General features: G+C 62.4%; 1 protein-coding gene across 4 annotated transcripts in view; it reads right to left on the reverse strand.

Annotated features, from left to right (window-relative positions):
- Positions 1-22,704, reverse strand: part of SH3BP2 (SH3 domain binding protein 2) — a 35,354-nt gene extending 12,650 nt beyond the window's left edge. The window contains exon 1 of one of the 4 annotated variants that reach the window (XM_070372822.1): positions 22,560-22,704. Coding sequence is in view for 1 of the 4 variants with exons in the window: in XM_070372821.1 (XP_070228922.1) it covers positions 4,599-4,681 (83 nt within the window). In the remaining 3 variants the exon portion in view is untranslated. Of the gene's footprint in view, positions 1-4,598; positions 4,838-10,531; positions 10,712-22,559 lie in introns of those variants that run through there. The other 3 variants (XM_070372819.1, XM_070372818.1, XM_070372821.1) reach the window with 3 other exon arrangements.
- Between the last annotated feature and the right edge of the window lie 263 nt (positions 22,705-22,967).

The following is a 22,967-nucleotide window of genomic DNA, read 5'->3' on the forward strand; positions in this document are numbered from 1 at the left end:
AACCTCAGATATGCAGATCACACCACCCTTAGGGCGGAAAGCAAAGAGCCTCTTGAGGAAGGTGAAAGAGGAGAGTGAAAAAGCTGGCTTAAAACTCTACACTCAAAAACGAAGATCATGGCATCCGGTCCCATCACTTCATGGCAAATAGATGGGCAAACAATGGAAACAGTGAGAGATTTTATTTTCTTGGGCTCCAAAATCACTGCAGATAGTGACTGCAGCCATGAAATTAAAAGACACTTGCTCCTTGGAAGAAAACCTACAACAAAACTAGACAGCATATTAAAAAGCAGAGACATTATTTTACCGACAAGGTCCTTCTAGTCAAAGCTATGGTTTTTTCAGTAGTCATATCTAGATGTGAGAGCTGGGCCATTAAGAAGGCTGAGTGCCAAAAAATTGATGCTTTTAAATTGTGGTGTTGGAGGAGACTCTTGAGAGTTCCTTGGACTGCAAGGAGAGCAAACCAATCCATCCTAAAGGAAATCAGTCCTGAATATTCATTGGAAAGACTGATGCTCAAGCTGAAACTCCAATACTTTGGCCACCTGATGGGAAGAACCGACTCATTAGAAAAGACCCTGATGGTGGGAAAGATTGAAGGTGGGAGAAGGGGACGACAGAGTATGAGGTGATTGGATGGTTATCACCGACTCGATGGACATGTGTTTGAGCAAGCTCTGGGAGATGGTGAAGGACAGGGAAGCCTGGCATGTCCATGAGGTCACAAAGAGTTGGACACGACTGAGCGACTGAGCAACAACAATACAATATATCAGTCTGCTGCTGCTGCTGCTGCTAAGTCACTTCAGTCGTGTCCGACTCTGTGCAACTCCATAGACGGCAGCCCACCAGGCTCCCCCGTCCCTGGGAGTCTCCAGGCAAGAACACTGGAGTGGGTTGCCATTTCCTTCTCCAATGCATGAAAGTGAAAAGTGAAAGTGAAGTCGCTCAGTTGTGCCCGACTCTTCGAGATCCCATGGACTGCAGCCCACCAGGCTCCTCCGCCCATGGGATTTTCCAGGCAAGAGCACTGGAGTGGGGTGCCATCGCCTTGTCTGATTTATCAATCTAATAAAGTACAAAAACCACACAACTGTCTCAGCGTGCTGTGCTTAGTCGCTCAGTCATGTCTGACTCTGTGACCCCGTGGACTGTAGCCTGCCAGGCTCTTCTGTCCATGGGGATTCTCCAGGCAAGAATACTGGAGTGGGTTGCCATGCCCTCCTCCAGGAGATCTTCCCAATGCAGGGATCAAACCCAGTTCTCCTGTACTGCAGGCAGATTCTTTACCATCTGAGCCACCAGGGAGGCCCAAGAATATTGGAGTGGGTAGCCTATCCCTTCTCCAGGGGATCTTCGGACCCAGGAATTGATCGGGGTCTCCTGCATTGCAAGCGCATTCTTTACCAGCTGAGATACTAGGGAAGCCCCAACTGTCTCAATAGATGCAGAAAAAGCATTTAACAAAATCTGGCAATTCTTCACGATAAGAACACTCAATAGGGATCTCCCTGGTGGTCCAGTGGCTGATCCTCCGCACTCCCAGTGCAAGGCGCTGAGGTTCAATCCCTGGTCAGGGAGCTAGATCCCACATGCTGCAATTGAGAGTTCGCAGGCCGCAACAAAGACTAAACACGCCGTGTGCCGCACCTAAGACCCGGTGCAGACAACTTTTTTTTTTTTTTTTTTAAAGAACATTCAACAAACTAGGAGTAGGAGGAAACTTCCTCAACCTGGTGAAGAACATCAGTGAAAAACCCTGAGCTAACATCACCATCAGTGGGGAGTGACCGAAAGCTTCCTGTCCAGTGAGGAACAAGGGAAGGACATTTTTATTCACCACTGAGCCAGAGTTTCCAGGACAGTTATACAGGAAGAAGAAATAAGAGCTATGCAGATTGGAAAAGAAAAGGCAAAACCGTTCAGAGATTAGGTGGTCAGGAAAAACCCCAGGGATCCACTAAAGAATGTTTAGAAATAGCAAACCAGCTCAGCAAGGCGGCAGGACTGAGCAGGTGCACACACAAAACTCCGTCGTATTTCTCTCTGCCAGCAACAATCCAAAAATGAAACAGGAGCTAGCTCAGCTTGCCCTTCTTCAGGTGGTCCTCCCCGACCTAAGAGGGGGGAACCCGGGCACAGAAGGGGCACCGGGCTGTCCCACGGGAGAAGCAGAATGCTGCTGCCCTGGGTGGTGGGGACTGCAGGTGGCCTAGAAGCCCCCAGCCCACTCCAGCACCTCCTCCCAAGTCTGTAAGGAGACCTGGAATCTTTGTGGGGGCGGGGCGCTGGAGGCACAGCTGAGGACTGACGGGGCCCACCCCTCCTCCTGGCTCCACACCTGGAGGGGAAGAAGCTGGGGCGGCCCCGCAGTCCCACCCTGGTCGGCTCGGCGGCCAGGCGGGCACAGGCCTGTGAAGGGCTCGGTCTCACCTGGCCACAGCCCCCTCTGCGGACTGGAGGCGCACTCCTGGTGTCCACTGGTTGGCCCGGCCGCAGGCCTGCCTGTGCTCCACCGTCACGTCCCCTGGGAGCATCCCTGCTTCAGCGACAGACACCCATGTTCTGCCGCCCCTCTCCAGAGGGTGGACCGTGGCAGGGCCAGCTTGTCCTGACGCCCCTGCATCCTCTGGGCCCCCGGCCCTGCCCCGCCATGCCGGGACCTGCCCAGGAGCCCAGCGCCAGGCAGCTCTCTGGTCTCTGCTCCGCGCTCACCCCCACCTTCTCTGAAAGCTGAGACTGGTCTGTGGGACCGAGGCCCGAGGCTGCAGCGCAGGCAGGTGAAAACCGCTCCTCCTCGCAGAGATAGCCCCAATGGGCTCCAGGAAGTGCAGGCTCTGTGGCTCCCCCTCCCCCTGGGGTGTGAGTCCCCAGGGCATGTGGTCATCCCCTGCAGAGGCCCACACACCCAGCCACCGTCATAGACTGCGCGCCCAGGCAAAACGCGTGCGTGAGCCGCACGGTGCGGGCGAGAAGGTTCTGTGCGTGCTCTTTGGCGTGTGTGCACACACGTGTGCACCGTGTGAACCTGTGCACGAGAGCAGAGCTCCCTCGGCTCCCCTTCCCGACACCTGCAGACCTGCGGCCCTGGCTGTGGCGAGGGAGCCGGCGCCTCGTGCGACCACAGCGCTAGGGGTTCCTGTCGGTGGTCACCGGCTGCCCTTCTGCGAGCACTGCAGGAAGGGGAGGCCTGGGCTCCCAGGGTCCCAGAGGGGAAGAGACCAGGTCCCCAGGGTGGTCATTCGCACATTCACAACCACGCACACACTCACTCATCACAAGCTCACGTGCGTGCTTATACATGCATGCCTGAAGATGCACACTCACACACACCTACCTGCACACGCTCATACATGCCACATCCACACATGCCCTCAAATGCACACACGGACTCGCTCAGCTGCTCACACTCACACATAGGCACACGCTCATCCACATGTGTGCATGCTCACGTTCATTCTTACATGCGTGTTCACCCTCACACACACCAGTTTGCACTCAAACATACTCACAGACACGCACCGACTCCCACGTGGTGTGCTCACACACACAGCCTCCAGGGGCTGAGAGGACCCTCTGTGGGGGACCCCGTGCCCTGCGCAAGGCAGCCTGGGTGCAGATGAGAGCCATCAGCACCACCCCACAGCCCTGCACCCGTCCAGTGCCGGGCCTGACCACTCCTTATTAAACTGCACAGCGCTGCTCTACCCCCAGGTCACGGGCTCGCATGGGGCACCCTGGGCACACACTGTGTGCCATGCTCCGTGCTTCTCAGGGATCGCCCACATCACCACCCCACCCCAGCACCCCGACGTGTGAACCAGCATCATGCCCACTGGTGAAGACAGCGAGGGTCAGAGATGCTGAGTAGCTCCCAAGCAACATGGCCCTGCCACCCCTACCCGGGCACACAGCAGGCGCTAGGTGGCGCCTGAGGGGCAGGACCCAGCTCCTCTGGGTTCAGTCTCCCCTTTCAATTGCTCCTCCCCCTTCCTCTTCCCTGAATCTTTCTCTGTAAAAGAATGGAAACCAAAAAAAAAAAACCATCTCCCACGAAGGCCAGTGAGCAGCCGTGCCAGGGGAAGGGAGGGAGCACGACCCGGGGTGGGGTCCCTGAGACCCCGAGGCTCTTGAGCACCCTGCCAGGTGCCCCTGCATGGGGCATAGCGCTCCAGGACGTGGGGGGGGCGTGGGGGGGGTAGGGTGGGGGGGGCAAGCAGCCGACGGGGCTCACACGGCTCTGCATTACCCCAGTGCAGGCACACTCACACACACTCACAGCATGTGCACCCAGGACCCAGTGACCACACCCCCTGGGCAGGGCAGGATGTCCAGTGGAAGGCCCACGCCAACCCAGGGCCTTCTGCAGGCTGCCAGCCAAGCGGCGCAGGCCCTGGGCTCCCACCGGCTGCCCCGTCCACCCCTGGCTTCGCCTGTCCTCCTGGGGCTCGGGGCCAGGGTCCTGTGAGTCCTGCCGCCGCCGCCCCAAGGAGCGTGGGTGCAGGCTTGCACGCGGGCCCCCCAGAGCAGCTCTACAGGTGCTGGGCTGGCTCGAGCTCCCAAGTCCCCTGGCCCGGGGCCGCCCCACTGACCTGGTGGCGCTGACCCAGCACATGGCTCTCTTCCTGCCTGCCGACGGCCTGGGGGCAGGTGTCCTGGGGTCCAGGAAGGCCATGCGGCTCAGGGGCCATGGGGCGGGTTTTCGGCCAGCATCCCCAGGCAGGTGAAGTGCCTGCTTGCTCCTGCTGACAGCCGCCCGCCGCCTGTGTCTGGGACCTGTAGCCGCCGGGGCTCCTCCCCGCCTAGGACTTCCTGTTGCCGGGTCCCTGGGCAGCCCCGGGTAGCCAGCACTTCCTGTGAGGCCCAGTGCTGACTGGCCTGCTGACTTTCAGCCGTGCCCATCGTGGCCAGAGACTACACTCGCCAGGCCCCAGGATGAGGCCGGCTGTGACCACCCCCCTGCCTCAGGGAGGAAGCCCCTTGCCAGGGTCCCGCCCCCACCCCACAGCCACCTCTGCAGATTGGGCTTCTTCCCAGCTAATCTTGGGAGCCCCAGATTCCAGGGCGTCAAGCCCAGCTTCCCTGGCCCCAAAGACAGCCGAACACGAGGTTACGACCTCCCCGGGGCGCCCCACAGGCCAGAATACAGAATCTGCCATGCGGCTCCGCCTCCGGAGGCCACTGTGACACAGGGGCCCGCGCCTCTCGCACCAGGAGACCTTCACGTGTCGAGGTGGCTGCCTCTCTGTCCTTTGACCCCAAGGGACGAAGGACGGATGGGATGCCAGCCTTCCCTCCTGTCCCCCAGGCCTCTCTGCCCCTCCCGCGCCCACGCCAGGCACAGCCTCTGTGACACAGCTGGGCTCACACACCCCCACGGGGCGCACTCGCAGCTCCCCAGCAAACACCTGGCTTGCTAGAAAGCACTTCCACCCCGAGTGGCCAAGCGCGCTCCATCACTGCCTGGTCCCCGCCCAGGTCCCACTCACAATGCAGCCCACCCACCCCTCCCAGGCCTGCTCTGCCCGTCCAAGCTGGGCTCCCTCCTCCACCCAGGAAGCTGGGAGCGGGGAGTCCAGCCCAAGTTGCTGGGCACTGAGCCCTGTGCCCACTGCCTCCCCTCCCCTGAGCTCCAGTCTCAAGGTCCGCCCCCCGCCCCAACTCCCAGCACCAGCTGGGGGACGAAGCACTTTGGGGCCATGCGGCTGCAGGGTCTGAGGGTGCCAGCAGTTCCTCAGACGCTGCACAGGCTTGTTCTGTCCTGCCCAGCAGCTGTCCCAGGGCGAGCACCCACAGCCGACCTGCCGGCACCTGGTCACGCACACATCTGGGTGTCCGGCTCGGGCCTCAGACACACACCCCGCCCCGCCCGCCGTCTCCTGGATGGGGAACTTGGTTTTGTGCATCCTCACTCTCCTCAGGGGGCACCCTGGCCTCCCCCGCCAGCGTCAGCCTCCGTGCCCGCCGGGGGCCGTGGGCAGACGGCACCTACGGCAGACAGCTGACTACAGCCCACAGGCAGGGGGTGGCAGGGAGGTTAAGGGGGGCCTCCTCCTGTCCACCCTCGCAGCATGCCCAGAGTGGGGAGGGGGCCCCAGCCAGCCTCTGTCCTGTGCAGGCAGAGGTGGGAGCAGACAGAGGACCACCCCTGCGGGAGCCGCGGAGTCTCCATGGAGGTCAGACCACGCTGGTCCCTTTCCCACCCAATTCCCTCGCGGAGGCTGAGGCCAGGATTCCCGAGGCCCCCACTCCAGGCCTCCTAGCTTCTCCCAGTGACCTCCCATCTCTCCCCACTCCAGGCCTCCCAGTTTCTACCAGTTTCTCCCAGTGACGTCCCATCTCCCCAGGCAGCAATTCATCCTTGCAGCAAATAACGCTGCTTTCATTTGGTGGCTCAGCTGGTGAAGAATCCGCGTGCAATGTGGGAGACCTGAGTTCGACCCCTGGGTTGGGAAGATCCCCTGGAGAAGGGAACGGCTACCAACTCCAGTATTCTGGCCTGGAGAATTCCGTGGACTGTATGGTCCATGGGGTCGCAAAGAGTCAGACACAACTAAGCGACTTTCCCTTCATTTCACTTCATGTTCCTGAAACAGGGCGTTCATGGCCCCTCCTCCTATAGTGGGAACCGCCCCCTCTGCCCCACTAGACTGGGAATAACCATCATCCAAGCAGTAAGATGGGTGGGGCTGGGGTCCCAACTCTGGGAAGCTCTGGTTTCCACCCCACCTTCCCCAAGTTGCAGCTCTTCCCCTAGCCTCCCAGGGCGGCTGCCTCTAAATTCCAGGCTTGGGGACCACCCACTGAGCCAGACACTTACCAGGGTGGGTGGGACTAGCCAGCTGCTGGGCAGGGGCCCGGCGTCAGCCTGCGAGAGAGCCTTCTGGGCTCCAGGGTCCTCGGCCTGCTCTGGAGCGAGGCACAGGCCGGCACAGCACCGCCCCTGCCGCAGGCCTTGAAGCCTGTCCCGCCCTGGTGGTCAAAGCCCACTCACCCGTGCTGACCACGGGGACGCGGGGCTTCACAGAGCAGGGCGCTGGCCGAGCCGACGGCCAGGGAACAGAGGTGTGGGGACTGGAACCACAGCCCTGGCAACCCCAGTCTCCCAGGGCCCCTGTGCCCAGCCCGGTGCCCACCTGCCGCCTGTGTGCCAAGGAGAGCCTGCAGGCTCAGGGAGGGCCCTGTGCCCAGGGTAGGGTGACTGGCACCTCCACTGGTGAAAACCTCAAGCTCTCAAAATAAGACACTTTGCATCAGTCCCTGCGAAGGGCTCGGGGCCACCCACAGCCAGCCTAGGGCCCACCTACTTGGTCCCCACCCTCCAGGACCACGGCCCCCGAGTCCTTCCCCTCCTCTCTGAGCCCATTCTTCTCTCCGCCTGGCACTGTAACCTGCCTTCTGGTGCGGGGATGCAAGGAGTCCCGGGAACTCGGGCCAGGGTGCCATCCAGCTGGGCAGAGGGAGTGGGTGGCGTAGGGGCAGGGTCCTGCCCAGGGTCACCCCATGTCATGGGCTGAATGGGGGCCTCCAGAGATATATGTCCAAGTCCTAGTCCCTGGGAACTGTGATTGACCTTAATTGGGGAAGGATCTTCGCATACGTGACTGAGAACCTCACCCTGGTTTAGCCAGATGGGCCGTAAATGAAACAGCAAGCATCCTTGTAACAGACAAAAGAGGAAGAACTCGAGGAAGAAGTCAGGTTTGTGTCATCAGAGGCAGAGAGTGAAAAGAGAGGGAATTGGAGGAAGGCGGCCAAAAGGTACAAACTTCCGGTCATAAGATTAATAAATCCTAGGGAAGCGATGGACGACATGGTGACCCGCAGACACTGCTGTGTGATACACAGGGAAGCTGGAAAGAGAATACATCCTGCGAGTTCTCATCACAAGAACACAATTTTTTCTTCTTTTGCTTTTCATTGTATCGGTATAAGAAGACAGATGCTGGCTGGATCTATTGTGGCAATCCTCTCACAATATACGCAAGTCAACCATCATGCTGTGCCTCCGATCCAAAAATAAAGGGAGAGAGAGAGAAGACAGAGGAGAAGGGGCAGGCAGAGGCAGAGTGTCCATAAACCAAGGAAGCCCAGGCCCGTAGGCAGCCCCCCGGGAAGCTGGAGGACAGAGAAGGAAGGGAGGATTCGCCCCTCGAGGGAGCAGGGTGCGGCTGACACCTTGACTTTGGAGTCTGGCCTCCAGGACCCTGAGAACACATTTCTGTGTTTCTCAGGCCCCAGCCTGCAGCGCTTGTTAGGGCGGCCATGAGAAATTATTTCACACGGGGACAAGCCCGTATCCTTCCCTGGATGAAGTAAGTAACAGTCAGTTAGAAGCCCGGGGCATGCCCTGCAGGGTGAGGCTGGCTCTGTGAGGGCCCCCTGGGCATGAGGCCGGACGGGGTACATCTGAGCGGCCTCCCTGGACGTCCACGGCCTCCTGTGGGCCTGGCTCACCACCTCCCACGCCCGCCGTGCACCGGCTCAGAGGCCAGGCCCAGCCCACACTCCCCAGACCTGTGGGGCCCACCTCCCGGCCCGCCCCTCCTTGGCTCTGTCCAGCCATCTCCCCCGCGGAGCAGAGGTCAGGCTGGCCCCTGGCTGAGTGTGCGGGGTCTGGCCCCTGCTCGCTGCCCTGGGCCCTCAGCTGTGGGCCTGTCACGAGGACCATCACGCTCCGTTCTCAGACTGCGATCTGCTCTGCTGAAAACTATTTCCTCTCCCAAAGGCCCCCGCACCTTTGTGAGAAGGACGTTCTAGAACGTCAGCCCCTTCTCTGCAGTCTCCAAGTCAGTGGCCCAGCCTTGCGTATCAGGGTGTCACATATGTAGCCCCAGCGTTCCCCACAGGCCTGGGTCCCCCTCCATGCCCCACCAAAGGGACCGAGAGACCAAAGGACGCGTGGTCAGGTGGGCTCACTGTTGCGTGTACGCATGCGGCCACACCCCCACGTGGTTATACCAGTGCACTCCTGGGCTGTCCCCCAGAGCCAGAGTGAGGGACTAAGCTGACCCCCAGTGAGAACTGAGGCCCAGTGGCTGCCGCAAAGCCCCATGGCCCCAGGACCTCTGCCTGGTGAGTGAGCCGTTGGCCAGCACTGGGTGAGCCCTGGGGTCTGCTCACTGCAAAACAGAGACCAGGCCAGCACCCCCCAGAAGGCCATACGTGCCGGGGTCTAGGAGGCCCCCCGGGGCTTGTTAGGGCTGCCCAGGGTGGGGTCGCAAGGCAGTCCAGCTGCTGCTGTGGGCGGGGACAGAGGGAATTGGGGAAGTGCAGAAAGGCTGGCACGCACAGCTGCCCACACAGAGCCGGGGCTTCCGAGGGCGGTGGCCAAACGGGGGCAGGAGTGTGGGTTCGGGACCCTCGCCTCGAGCTCTGTCCCCACAGACAACTCAAGGGAGCCCACGTGCCCCTGTGTGCCCCCCACCCCACAGCCAGCCGGGGCTGCCTCTCCAGGCCTGGCCTCTGCCTCTAGCAAATATTCCCAGAACAGACAGCATCTCCCAAGGGCCAGGGTCAAGGGCTGGGTGAGCCTATGGGGACAGAGCTGGGGGCCCCCAAAGAGAGCCGGGACCCCTCAGAAAAGAGCAAGGGCCGCCCACAGGCCCTGCATCGGGTGCAGGGCACCCTCATCGGAGCCCTGGAGAGGGCAGGGCTCCCCAGGAAGAAGCACGTGGACGGGTGGGGGACGGCTGGGCAGGGGTGCCAGGCCCAGGGCCCCCGACTTCTGGACCAAGTCCGCACAATAGGCTGTCATGGGGGGCCGGGGGCTGGGGGAAGCGCGGCTTGGCATCGTCACTCTCTCGTCTCAAACCACACGCCAGCAGAGGCGTTCCAGGATTCACACTTCAGTTCATCATGACACTGACAAGTTTCCAGTTTTTAATTGCTTGATAAAAAAAACTCTCCAAAGTGCTGACGTGTGGCCGGGTCCACCCCCACGTTCCTGGCCCATCGCCCACAGATGTTCACTGCTGTGCACACAGCCGGCGCGGGCACCCCAGCCCCCCGCCCCCACCCCCGCCAGGGCAGGGCCACTCCACCACAGGACCCTGGGAGGCAGGACAGCGCTGGTGACGCACACGCTTCCCTGGGGACAGGCCAGGCTCCACCCTAACCTCGAGGCCCGCCCTCGGCCTGCTTCCTCGTGAGAACAGCAGGCTGTCGCCGCCTGCGAGAGGCTGTCCTGAGGATCACCGGGCATGGCTGGGGGACCGGGGGCTCCAGGGGTTCTGCCGGCCACCCCGTTGTCACGGGCACCTCGGGAAAGGAAACCGTCCTCCCGAACCGCCCTGCTCAGAGCCAGACCACGCCCTCCCAGGCTGCCCCTGAGGGTCTGCACCCCCCAGCACTCCCTGCCCACTGCGGCTGGCCCCATTCTGAGCCACGGCCCCGGCGTGGAAACAACACCTTTGTCCAGCGCAGGGCTCGCCCTAGAGCAACGTCTCCCGTCTCCCCAGGCTCCACGCCTTCCTCCGCAGCCCCGAGTCCAGACCCACTGCCCACACACACAGCCCCTACCCACCTACACACGCTCTGCCCACGAGCAGGGCTCCTAGGAGAGGCTCCGTGCCCCCACCAGCTGCGCTGACCGCAGCGTTGCCAGTCTGTCTGTTGACTGTCTGCCTCGCCCTCGACAAAGCTCGGGGTTGAGGGCGGGGAATGTAGACGGCAGTCATTCCGTGCGTCCGTCCCCTGCAGCGTCCCCAGCACAAAAGGGACATCAGGCACTTCTCGCAGCATGAAGAGATCTCACCCACTGGCCGGACACTCCCAACTCCACGTGGGGTCCAACCACGGAGCTCATTTACTGAATTAAACCATTCGCCTCGCCCCAAACATCCCCATTTCTTCATCCCTGGGTGGGGGGCGGGGGTGGATTGTCTGGCTGCAAGGATGGACGCCTAGTGCAGGGGGTCTGCCGCCCACTGAGCAAGGCCTGGACACCCCCAGAGTGACCTCGGCCATGCTCTTGACCGCTCCCAGCCTCACTGGTCCACAAAGCAGGGCCAGCAGTCCTCACGGGCAGAGCAGGTGTGGGGCCTAGACAAGGTACCGCACCCCCCCCCACATGGCCGCAAGTACCCGGTGGGCCGAGCCCCAGGCAGACCAGGCTGCCCAGCACTGCCGCTGACCCTCCAGGTTTGGGGCTGGAACCTTCCGAGCCCCTCTGTCGGGTCACCCAGAAGGGGACAGACCTTCTGCTCTGAGATCAGAGTGAGGCCGACCCCTATTGAATGAGGAACCCATGGACTTCCCCAAGCCCAGTCTACCCCAACGTCTTCCCAGAAACCACGTGCACGCTCCTTGGGTCACTCCTTGGCGCACCAGACAGAGCTTGGTCCTGCCCTCGGCGGAGGGCCTGGTCCCGGTCACCAGCCCCCGGCCTCGAGAGCACAGGCGACCACCAGCCAGACCCTCCTGGGGACACATGCGTAGGTCACAGGCGCCTCCTTTGGGGACACATCCGGACTCACTGGAGCCAAGGCTGGGGGGCGGGTCTCAAAGGCTGGGGGCGCTTTCTTGCCTACAGTCAACCTCTTGTGACAGAGAGCCAAGCCAGTGGGTCACGGCAGGGAGCGGCCTCCGGGAACGCCCCCCCAGCGCCAAGGTGTCAGCCCCCAGGGCCCACTCATTCCCCGCCGCCTGTCTCCGGCTCCCGATGAGGAAGCTGAGGCTGAGTGGGCTGCAGCAGCGGCTGCTGCGCCAGCACCGCCCTCGCGGGCCACCTCATCCACCCCACACTTCCTGCCAAGCCTGGCTCCAAGGGATGTGAGGAGGGCAAGGGGCCCTGGACCTGCTCTCCAGACAGACGGACGGACAGAGCTCCCACAGCCCGGAGCGCAGCTGGAGGAGGCCCCCAGGCTCCGGGCCGAAGGCTGGGGCACACAGCACGGGGGTGCAGGTGCGTGCCAGCCTGTCCTCCTGATTTCAGGGTCTGCTTCTGTTTTGCGCGCCCCTCCAGAGCCCAGGGGAGCCAGTCAGGAGACTGTCTCAGAGCACAAGCCCCACCCTGAGGCCTGCTCGCCACTGCCACTGCTAATGAGGCAGGAGGAGACAGTCAGGGCATTGCCACCTGCGAGCAAACACCACACCCTTCACCCGGGGTCCACGCTGGCCTTGCCCTCCGTCTGGGGTGCCCAACTGCTGGGGAGGTAGCCATCGCTGACTCACATCCCTGTGACAACACTTCCACCCAGACACAGTGACACGTCAGCCAGCATCCACATGCCGCAGTCAAGCAAGGTCACTCGGCAAGTGTCCCAGATAGGAGAGAGCTTGTGCAAAGGGCCTGGGGCTGGGGCGAGAGGAGGCCAGTCCGGTCCAGAACATGCATGAGGGCCACGTGCCCAGCTGAGCGTGGAGAGGGTCTCAGACCTGCCCCAGGGTGAGCACCCAGGCCAGGGCACCACCTCCAGCTTTGCTTCTCTGTGCCGACAACCTGGTGCAAGTCACTTCACTCCTCCCCTAACGGGCTTCCTGATAAGAGCACCTTGAGGACCAAAGGTACCGAAGAACGCTCAGATACCGCACACTGCGCTCCTCCCACACGCCAGCAGAGTCACGCTCAGCATCCTCCCACACGCCAGCAGAGTCACGCTCAACATTCCCCCACACGCCAGCAAAGTCACGCTCAACATTCTCCAGGCCAGCCTTCAGCAATACACGAACCATGAGCTTCCAGATGTTCAAGCTGCTTTTAGAAAAGGCAGAGGAACCAGAGATCAAATTGCCAACATCTGCTGGATCATCAAAAAAGCAAGAGAGTTCCAGAAAATAGAAAGCCTCTGACTGTGTGGATCACAATAAACTGTGGAGAATTCTCGAAGAGATGGGAATACCAGACCACCTGACCTGCCTCTTGAGAAACCTGTATGCAGGTCAGGAAGCAACAGTTAGAACTGGACATGGAACAACAGACTGGTTCCAAATAGGAAAAGGAGTACGTCAAGGCTGTATATTGTCACCCTGCTTATTTAACTTCTATGCAGAGTACATCATGAGAAACGCTGGGCTGGAGGAAGCACAAGCTGGAATCAATATTGCTGTGAGAAATATCAATCACCTCAGATATGCAGATAACACCACCTTTATGGCAGAAAGTGAAGAGGAACTAAAGAGCCTCTTGATGAAAGAGGAGAGTGAAAAAGTTAGCTTAAAGCTCAACATTCAGAAAACTAAAGATCATGGCATCCTGTCCCATCACTTCATGGCAAACAGATGGAGAAACAGTGGAAACAGTGGCAGACTTTATTTTGGAAGTGGAAGTAGAGTCGCTCAGTCGTGTCCAACTCTTTGCGACCCTATAGACTGTAGCCCACCAGGCTCCTCCAACCATGGGATTCTCCAGGCAAGAATACTGGAGTGGGTTGCCATTTCCTTCTCCAGGGGATCTTCCCGACCCAGGGATTCAACCCACGTCTCCCACATTGCAGGCAGATGTTTTAACCTCTGAGCCACCAGGGAAGCCCAGACTTTATTTTGGGGAGCTCCAAAATCACTGCAGATGGTGATTGCAGCCATGAAATTAAAAGAGACTTACTCCTTGGAAGAAAAGTTATGACCAACCTAAACAGCAAGTTAAAAAGCAGAGACATTACTTTGCCAGCAAAGGTCCGTCTAGTCAAGGCTATGATTTTTCCAGTAGTCATGTATGATGTCAGAGTTGGACTGTAAAGAAGGCTGAACGCCAAAGAATTGATGCTTTTGAACTGTGGTGTTGGAGAAGACTCTTGAGAGTCCCTTGGACTGCGAGGAGATCCAACCAGTCCATCCTAAAGGAGATCAGTCCTGAATGTCCATTGGAAGGACTGATGTTGAAGTTGAAGCTCCAATACTTTGGCCACCTGATGCGAAGAGCTGACTCATTGGAAAAGACTCTGATGCTGGGAAAGATTGAAGGCAGGAGGAGAAGGGGATGACAGAGGATGAGATGGCTGGATGTCATCACCGACTCAATGGACATGAGTTTGAATAAACTCCGGGAGTTGGTGATGGACAGGGAGGCCTGGTGTGCTGCAGTCCATGGGGTCGCAAAGAGTCGGACATGACTGAGCAACTGAACTGAACTGAGGACCAAGAGAGGCAGGTCTCCCAGGCTCCTCCAGGGCCACCTGGCCCAGTGCTGGGCCCAGAGCCTCGGGGTGGCAGGCACCCCACTCAGCCCAGACCCCAACCCCAGGGCAAGATGGTAACAGAGGACTCAGTGAGGATACAGCGGCCAGGAAGTGTATGCTTGGCGGGGGCCAAGGAGAGAGATGGGCCCCACTGGTCCTTGCAGGAGCCAGGGCCGGAGGCTTCAGATCGGCCATAAAACAGGCTCGTCGCAGGGACACTTGCTGTCGGCCAGGCCAGGGCAGTGCACGAGCCCTCCATGCTGGGAACCACCTGCTGGGGCATCCCACAGTAGACCAAGGGGGACACTGGCCTTGACCCCGGTAGCATCCGTTGCTTCTCTCATCTTTTTAGGCTCTTTCGCACCTTGGTAGGCTCCCTAGGGCCACAGGACCCACACGGCTCCTGGGTACCTCGCAGCATTGCCACAGGTCAGGGAGTCAGGGTCCAGGGGCGTGCGGTGTGGCCCTCATCTCGGCTCCTCCTCGAGCTCCTCTTGGGGGGGTATTCCCTGGACCAGTCACCCACCCAGGAACCTGGCTCACCATCCGTCCAGCAAGGTTTTGGCTTTCCACCCACCCTGCCACAGGCCGGAACCATCAAGGCCAAGTCCATACCACAGGGCCCTTCCCGTCTCCTTCTCACTTCAGCACAGCTTTAACCCATTTCTTTGTATCCTGTTATCCCTAATGCTAATATTTTTCATACTTTTTTTTTTCCGTTCTTTGATGTTGTCGGTTAACCCTCACTCTCTTGAGAGTGTCTTATTTTGTTGCCTCGCTTCCTTCTTGGGGTCCACCTCGTATTGCTCGGCCAATTTTTAGGTTGGGCCTTCTCGCTGGCTTCTTCCCGGGGTCCCTCACAGGCTGGGAGAGGGGAGCAGCCCACGATGGGGCAGGCGACAGCCACTGCCAGGCTGGGGCAGAGACCAAGGCAGAGAGACAGCCAACATGTCCCGAAGGGAGGGAGCCAGAGAGGGAAGGGGGAGGCTCAAGAGAGAAGGAGGAGCCGACCAGGACCCCAGGGTGGAGGCTGGGGAACCGAGGGCTGGGCAAGGGGCTGATGACTCACCGCTGGCCTCCCTCCTCACCCCTCGGCCTGGGCCGGCAGTGGGCCTGGGGGCCGGCTGGTTCCCAGGAGCGCTGACACTGCCCCATTGTTCAGAGGCCCAGCGCGGGGAGGGTCTGGCCAGGAGCCCGGGTTGGCGGGAAAAGTGCCCAGTCCCAGCCCCTCCCTCTCCAGCAGCCTTGACAGACAGGACAGGAGGGGGCAGGGGCGAGGGGGGGGGGTCTCCCTCCTGCACATTGTCCCTCCCCAAGCCAGGGGTCCTGCGGGATCCTGGATGCCAGCCCCTCACCGTGAGCGCGGTCCCAGCCACAGCCGGCAGGCAAGTCTCGGCTTCAAGGCCCTTGCCCCGGGGGTGCTCCAGCAGGACAGCCTGCCCTGACCGCCGCCCGCTGTCCCCACCCTGCCGTCAGGTCACCCCAGGACACCCCGACGGCCCAGTCAGGCCAGGGAGCGGCGCCCTCAGGGGACCTCAGGGCTGGAGGAGCGGGCCTCTGCTCCCTGGGGACGCCAGACCCTGCCCTGCCTCGCGGGGTGGGCAGCTCCAGGCAAGGCCCCCAGCCACCACAGCCTCGGGCAACGTGGCCTGAGCTCTCTGTCCAGCCCCGTCCCCCGACCCCCACCGCGGGTGCAGCAGCCCTGGAGAGCCTCCTCAGACCCCCACAGGCCAAGTGCCCATCCAGCCCTGTCGTCTGCCTGCAGGACCACCACGCACGAGGCAAACGCTCTCCTCCAGCCTCCGCCCAACCGAGGCTCCCAGAGGCGAGGTGGTTCCTGAAGGTCAGCAGAGCTCCCGAGGGCCGGCCTCGAACCTCCCCCTGGCTGGGGACCTGCCACCGCCTGGGGCAGCCTGTCCTGGGTGCCGGAGGGGCATGGCTCCGTGGTGCCACAGGGACACCCTCTCCCTCCCTGGGGAGACGGCCGTGGGGGTCACTCCTCTGTGGCCAGAAAAGCCAGAAGAGAGGACTGGGCGGCGGGGGCGGGGCGCTCCCTGGGTGGGGGCATGCTGCCCCAGGCCTAGGCCCACCACGTCCGCCTCCCCTGGCCCCAGGGTGCGGGTCACCGACTCACCCGGGTCCACTGGACATCCACCCCCACAGCACACCGAGCTCTCCTGTATGTCCTGCTTGCACCCAGGCCTCCTTACGGCTGCTGCCGCAGTCGGGGTACTTGTGCGTGCGTGGGAGGGCGGTCTCAAGACCCAGAGTGAGCTCTGCAAACACAGAGCGGCCCTGGGCCTGGCTCCTCCTGCCTGTGTCTTCCTGCTCCCACCCACAAAGGCCCTACCTCAGGTGCCCCAGTGGTACCTCCTATGTGGTTCTCAGGGACTGCCCACTGCGAGGACGGTGCCTGCGCTCTCCCCACACGCAGCCCCGAGCCCAGCCCCGGGGAGGGGCCCCAGGGGTCCTTCAGGCAGCGGATAAATCAGTGTGGAGACCGCCAGTGTGCGGTGTCCCACCTGCTTCCCAAGGCCTTGGCCTGGAACAGCTGCCCGTGGGTGCCTGGCTGCTTGGGGAACCTCGGGCCTGGGGCAGGGCCTGCTAGGGTGGCAGGGTGAGCGGGTATCTCTTTCTCAATCCTCTTCCTTCCCCAGAGCAGGCCCAGCCACTGCTGACCACAGCGCTTCACCCTTCTGCTCACATTCTCAAGACGACAGACTGCTGGTCTTGGAGAGCTCACGTCCCTGCTGGCAAAACTCCCCAGGCCCGTGCCAGGAACCCCAGGACGGCCGGGGAGCTCGGAGGGGGGAGCGGGGGACTCCGTCCCTTGTTCCAATTTTAAACAAGTGGACACCAGCCTCAGTGGAATTGAGGCCCCAGGAGGGCCAGAACCAAGCCTGCAGCCAGCCTGGGGCTCTCCCTCACCCTGCCCTCAGCTCGGGGATGCCTCCTCTGCAGCTGCAGCTCAGGGTCTGGAGCCAGATGAGATGGGGTCCTGGGTCTCCCGCCCCCGTCCCCGAGCAGCTCTCCTGTGAGGCCAGGAGCCAGCCGCCCACTGGGGGTGCCCCAGTCCTGGTGCACGCCAGGCAGCAAAGTGTCGGGCCGGGGTCCCCCAGAGTACAGGGGAGATTCTAGAGAGGTCAGGAGGTAGGGGGTTGGGGTAAGGGGCCATGGGGTGCAGTGCATCACCCACAAGCCCCCGAGACAGGGCGGGGTACATGGTGGTGACCCCCCACTGCAGGCTGAGGCTCTCCCCGCAGGCACCCTGGGCTCCGAGAACAGCTGGGTGGGCCAGCAGGGAGGCCATGGGGGCTGGCCACGGTCCGCGGGGGCCCTGGGCCCCTCTACTGCATCCAGCTCACAGCATGGATCCCGCCCAGCCTCCAACGGCCACCCTACACTCCCATTAGCTTCGAGCCTCTCATCCTGTGCGGAGGAGCTGGGGCACGGCCACTCCATCTCTTCCGGTTGGGGTCAAACCCGCCAGGGAATCCCAGACCTGCCGGCCGGGGCCCCTCCCTGAGCCCGGCGGCTGCCTCGCCATCAGGGGGCCTAGCGGCTCAGCGCCAGCTGCTTGCACCCCTGGGAAAAAGGTCTTCCTTTTCTGACCTCAAACAGGAAGAGAGGAAGCAGCTGGAGTGAGGGAGGAGGGGGCAGGGTGTCTCCTGGTTCGCCTCCCTCCCCTGCACCTGTCCACGCAGGGCTCCCGGTCCGGTGATCTGGATCCTTCTCCACCACTCTCCTACAGGGCCCCGTCTGGCGGGGCTGGCTCTTTGGGACACAAAGACCAGGTCCCCCTGTGGCTGGTGGCTCAGGGGAGCTCGGCCTGACTCCAACCCTGGCCCCAGTGTACGTCTCCAGGGAGGAACAGCCACAGAAAAAAGAACGCCTTCCACTTAGGGCAGGGGGCCCCGATCCCTCACCTCAATCTCCCAGTGTGAACCCCTGTGGGGGCCCCTACATCCAGGCGGCTGGAGTGGTGACAGCGGAGGGCACAGGAGCTGGAGCCCAGAGCCGGGGGCTGTGGTGGAAACACAGAGGGGCCCCAGCAAGACCCCCGCAACGCTGCCCTCTGTGATCCGATCGGGAGCTTCACCGCCCGGCAGCACAGGCCTCTCGGGGTGACAGGGCACCTGTGTCTCTGATGCCCAGTAGGAGCTAAACATGCCCGGGCTGCAGGCCTGCTCTACTGGGGACTTCCCTCCTCTGCGGCAGGCCCACGGGGACATTGCTGGGCACGGGCACTCAGGTGGGGCCCCGTTCTTCACCAGGAACGGACTGAGCAGGAAAAGCAGACAGGGAAACACGGAGAGCAGTGTATGGGCTGTGGGCCTGCACCTAGCTCTGGGAGGTGGGGTGGGGGCCAGGGAGGGTCCCTGAGCACCAGGCAGGACAGACACTTAGGCCTTTTATTAAGCCACTCCTGAGGGAGGCAGCAGTGGGGGAGTCCCAGGCGGGCCGAGCTGCTCCCGGTCCACACCTGGCCCAGGACTGGGTACACAGGGCGCCCAGGATGAATGGGAGGCCCGGGGGGCAGCAACTTTCCGAGGGGGGCCCACCCCTGCCCCAGGGGCAGGACTCGGAGTGGGGTGGCATAGCTTCCCAGCCAGGGCCCTCGGTGGACTGTGGGTGCCGCCCTGGCTCCTAAGGCTTCAGGGTCAAGCCAGGGTCTACCCTGGCATCCCAGGCCCTGAGGTTACCCCCCGACCTCCCGTCACCTTGCTGGGGAGCGGGCAGCCAGCAGTGAGGGAAGGGGGTTAGGCTGGCTCCTCCCCGGCCAGGGGCAGTGGGTAGGGGCCGCGGAGGTCTCTAAAGCCACAGAGGAGCGAGGCTGGATCACAACACGGAGTGGGGGAGACTGGGAGGGGGTGGGAAGGGCCCCCAGATGGAGCTGCAGCGTCTGCACAGGGTCGGGGGTAGGGGGGAGAGGCCCCACCCTGGATCTGGGCTTCGTCTCCCAGTGCAGGCTCCTCTGCAGCGTCTCACTTAAGTTCCCCAAGGACTCCCGGAGTTAGAACTGCTTTCCCTCCCTTTCCCGAGGAAGGAGCTCAAGTCCAGAGAGGCGCTCAGACATGACGAGCACATGCTGCTGCTCCACGCTGGGAACACTGCCCTCCCTCCTCGTCTGCCTCCTGGGAGGAGCCGTGCTGGCTCAGAGAAGCCACCCCAGGGAGGTCTTCCCCGGGACTGGCTCAGCCCCCTGCCGTGGGGGGAGCCCACCCTGGTCCCAGCACTCAGGGCGGTCACCCGTCAGCCTGGAGACTCGGGGCAGGGCCCGCCCTCCCTCTGCAGGCTCCAGCAGGCAAGACACACACACCCCACCCGGCGGCCTGGGACGGGCGTGCTTAGCACTGGGCCGCCCCGACCCTGGGCTCAGCCAGCACACGATGAACATCTGATTCACACGGAAGCAGAGGGCACTTCTCGGAATCGGAACATGGCCGCGGCGGAAGAGGTATGGACACCACGAGGGTGCCCTGCCAACCCCTCTAGGGCCATCACCTCGGTGACGGGGCCCACACCTTTCTAGGGCAAGGGGCACTGGGTCCCACTGTGGCTAGCCCACAGGGGCCAAGGATCAGTGAGGCCTGGGGCCAGGGGTGAGAGAAGCCCCAGGTCTCAGCGTGGTTCCTGACCTGGGGGGATGGGCAGGGGTCAACCTACAGGTGGCCCCAGAGCCGGAAGCTCAGAATCTCTGCTGTCAGGGAGAAGAGGGCGGTGGGGAGACTCAAGTCCCGTGGGGCCCCCTCCCCACTCTGAGCACTTCATTCCCACGGAGCCTGGAGTTGGCAGGCAGCTCAGGAGCCTGGCCCCCGAGCCCTAGTCCATCCGTGTGGCCCAGAGCTGGGGCCTTCTAGCACAGGAGTCGGGAAGTGTCATTCACGAAGGAGGCGCAGGTCTTCTGGCCGTGCCGGGAGGCAGCCCCATTTCTCCAGGCATCGTCCTGCCTGCCCTCTGGCGCCCAGGCCCAGCATGGGGAGCAAGGTGGCCAGGCAGAGCAGCACTCCTGGGCCTGCCTGTCTGAAGCTAGAGTCCAGAACGCTCCCCACCCCTCAGCCACTGCCTCTGGGGCTTAGGCAGCCCACGTGTGGGGATGACTGGTCAGGACCACTGGAGAGAGTCAGAGGCCTTCTGACGACAGGCCACCTGCCGGTGGGTAGGATTTCAGCGTCCTGACCGCCCCTCTACCTGCCCCCCAGGCCCCTCTGCGTGGTCATGCACCCCCTCATCCATACTCTCACTACATCCGACGCACACCAGCCACTCTGGTCAAACTGGTCTGCCACCCCCTGCACTACCAGCCTCTAGCTCGGTCTGTTCCTACCTTCATGGCTGCCCTCGTGGCTCAGACAGTCCTCCTCCTGACGGCAAATACTTCCTTCACCGGCCACCTGCCACTCACCTCCCTTGGCCAGGCTCCCTGGTACTGCCTAGAGAACTACGTATGTGCATGCCCAGGCCTTACTGAGGTCACCTAACGAGCCAGCCAATGAGAGGAGAGCGGGGCCTGCCAGTCGTTGACCCTCGGAGTCTCCAATAGAGCATCAAGGACGGAAACCAGGAGGACCCACGTGGCTCCCTGATCCTGGCCACTCCTGAGAGACTTGGGCCTTTGCCACGAGACCCAAGCAGCAGGAACCTGGAGCCTGCCCTTTGCCCTCGGCCTCTCCAGGCCCCGCCCCTCCCAAGCAGCCGCTGCCCAGCTATCCCTGCTCTCTAGCCCCAAGGGCTGCGGACAGCATCCGCACTGGCCCACAGTTGCTGGACACCAACCATGTACCACCACCAGCCCCTGGACCTTCACAGCCACCTGTGCGGTGAAAGCGGTTCACTGCCCCACTTTTACAGAAGCCTCCTGGCCAAGACCGCACAGCTGGTAAAGAGTGGCAGCCAGATTGGAAGCCAGGACCCAGCCCCTCTGTGTCTCTCTGTGCACCCCAGGCCTCCCACATGCAGGCCTGCAAGCTTGCAGGTTTCCATGTTGGGGGAGAGACACTGGGGCTGACTCAGCACCTCACTTTCTTCTGTCCACATGAACAGAAAAGGCCAAGGGAGGTTTGGAGTCACCTACTCTCCTCTCTCCCAAGCTGGCCTCCTTGGTGGGCTCCTCCTTGACTCTGCAGGCCTGAGGGGCTCCCCAAAAAGGGCAGACCCTCTGTCAGTGCCCCTTTTTCCAGATGGCTAACAGGGATCAGTACGAGCCATCTACTCCTCTGTCCTGCCTACTCCTCTGGCCAGGGTGCACCCCAACATGGGGCACAGAGCCAACTAATAGAGTGGAAGGGAGGGGAATTTGACAAAGCTCTCATCCTGGAGCCCCCATGTTGGCCCCCGGCCCAACTGACTGCTGGATACGGTGGGATGAGGGCCAGGAGGTATCGGATCCCAGCCCCCTCCTCGAGTCTCAGGAGCCTTGGCCAGAGAGAGCAGGAGGCCAATCCAGGGTCACACTCATTCACTGCGGGGCTAAACGTAATCCTAGAAACCTACCCTGACTCCAGGATTTGCCCTGCCCCCTTGGCTGTCAGACTGTCCTGAAAAAATTCTACACATGTTATCATCTTCATCACAGCAGATAACATTTCCTGAGCCCCCTCATTAGCAAGATCACATGCCCCTCGTCCATACAGAGCTCTTGTCTGAGGCCAGGGCCATTTAGGAGTGTCTCTTTACTCAGCATGGCCACCTGGCCAGCCGGCACGGACGTCACGGGTGTTGACAGATGGCAAACTGAGGCAGAGAGAGAGGATGTGAGGCACTGGGGCTCCAACAGGATGGCAGAGGGGGTGGGCCCTGGGCCTGCACGCTGCTGCCGGGCTCAGGCCCAGCAACACGCCCAGTGGGAGCCACTGTCAACACTTCACCAGGGGCAGGCGAGGCCCAGAGCAGCAGGAAAGAGCTGGGGAGCAGGGCTGCTGGGAGGGGCCCTCATGTGGAAGGAAGGCTGTCTTGAACCCCCAGCTCTCTGACACTCGCTGTTCCCCAGAATACGAGTCGCAGACACCACCAGAGCCACGGGGCTATCAGTCACTCACACTTCAGTGTGAGTCAGCTCCAGCGGGCAGCTTTTCTCCACCCTTCGCTGCGCGGGCCAAGGGATCGAAAAGTTCGCCAACTCGCCGCCCGGGGCCTTCGGAGGTAGGACCCACCGCGAACCCCTGGAGTCTGGGGAAGCGGGGGCCAGAGGAACGAGGGGGACTCGGAGCAGACGCGACGCCCCGGCCCCGGCTCCTAGGCCTCCAGAGTGCACCCTGCGCACCCCGAACTCGCCCGCTTCCTCGGGCAGCGTGGCGCCGGCCGCCGGGCCTGGCGCGCGCTGGAGCTGACCGGCCCCCACCCGCCCTCTAGCTAGAACCCCGGTCCCGGAGTCTCCAGCCAGCCCGGGAGACGCGATCGCACCCCGCCCGCCTGGGCCCCGCCGCCGTGCCTTACCTGCCGAGGCTCTGCTCCCAGCCCGTGCGCCCTGCGTGCCTGCGGCGGCTCCCGGCTCGGCGGCGAGGCGCTCCCGCCCGCCGGGCGGCTAGCCACGAGCCGGGTCCGGCCAGGAGCTCTGCCCGCCCCTTCTGTCTGGCCCCGCCCCCGAGTGGTGCCCGCCCCTTTGGTCTGGCCCCGCCCCGGCGTCCTGCCCCCGCCCCCTCAGGCTCCTCGCCCGGTCCCTGTCCTCCCGGCCCCGCCCCTTCCGTCTGGCCCCGCCCCAGCTTGTGCCCGCCCCTTTGACCTGGTCCCGCCCCGTCCCCGCGCGCGCACCTGGCCCCGCCCCTCAGGCTATCTGGCCCCGCCCCTTCTGCCTGGCCCCGCTCACAACTCGTGCCCCTTTGATCTGGTCCCGCCCCGTCCCTG

Source organism: Bos mutus, chromosome 6 (assembly GCF_027580195.1).
Source record: "Bos mutus isolate GX-2022 chromosome 6, NWIPB_WYAK_1.1, whole genome shotgun sequence".
Lineage (NCBI taxonomy): Eukaryota > Metazoa > Chordata > Mammalia > Artiodactyla > Bovidae > Bos > Bos mutus.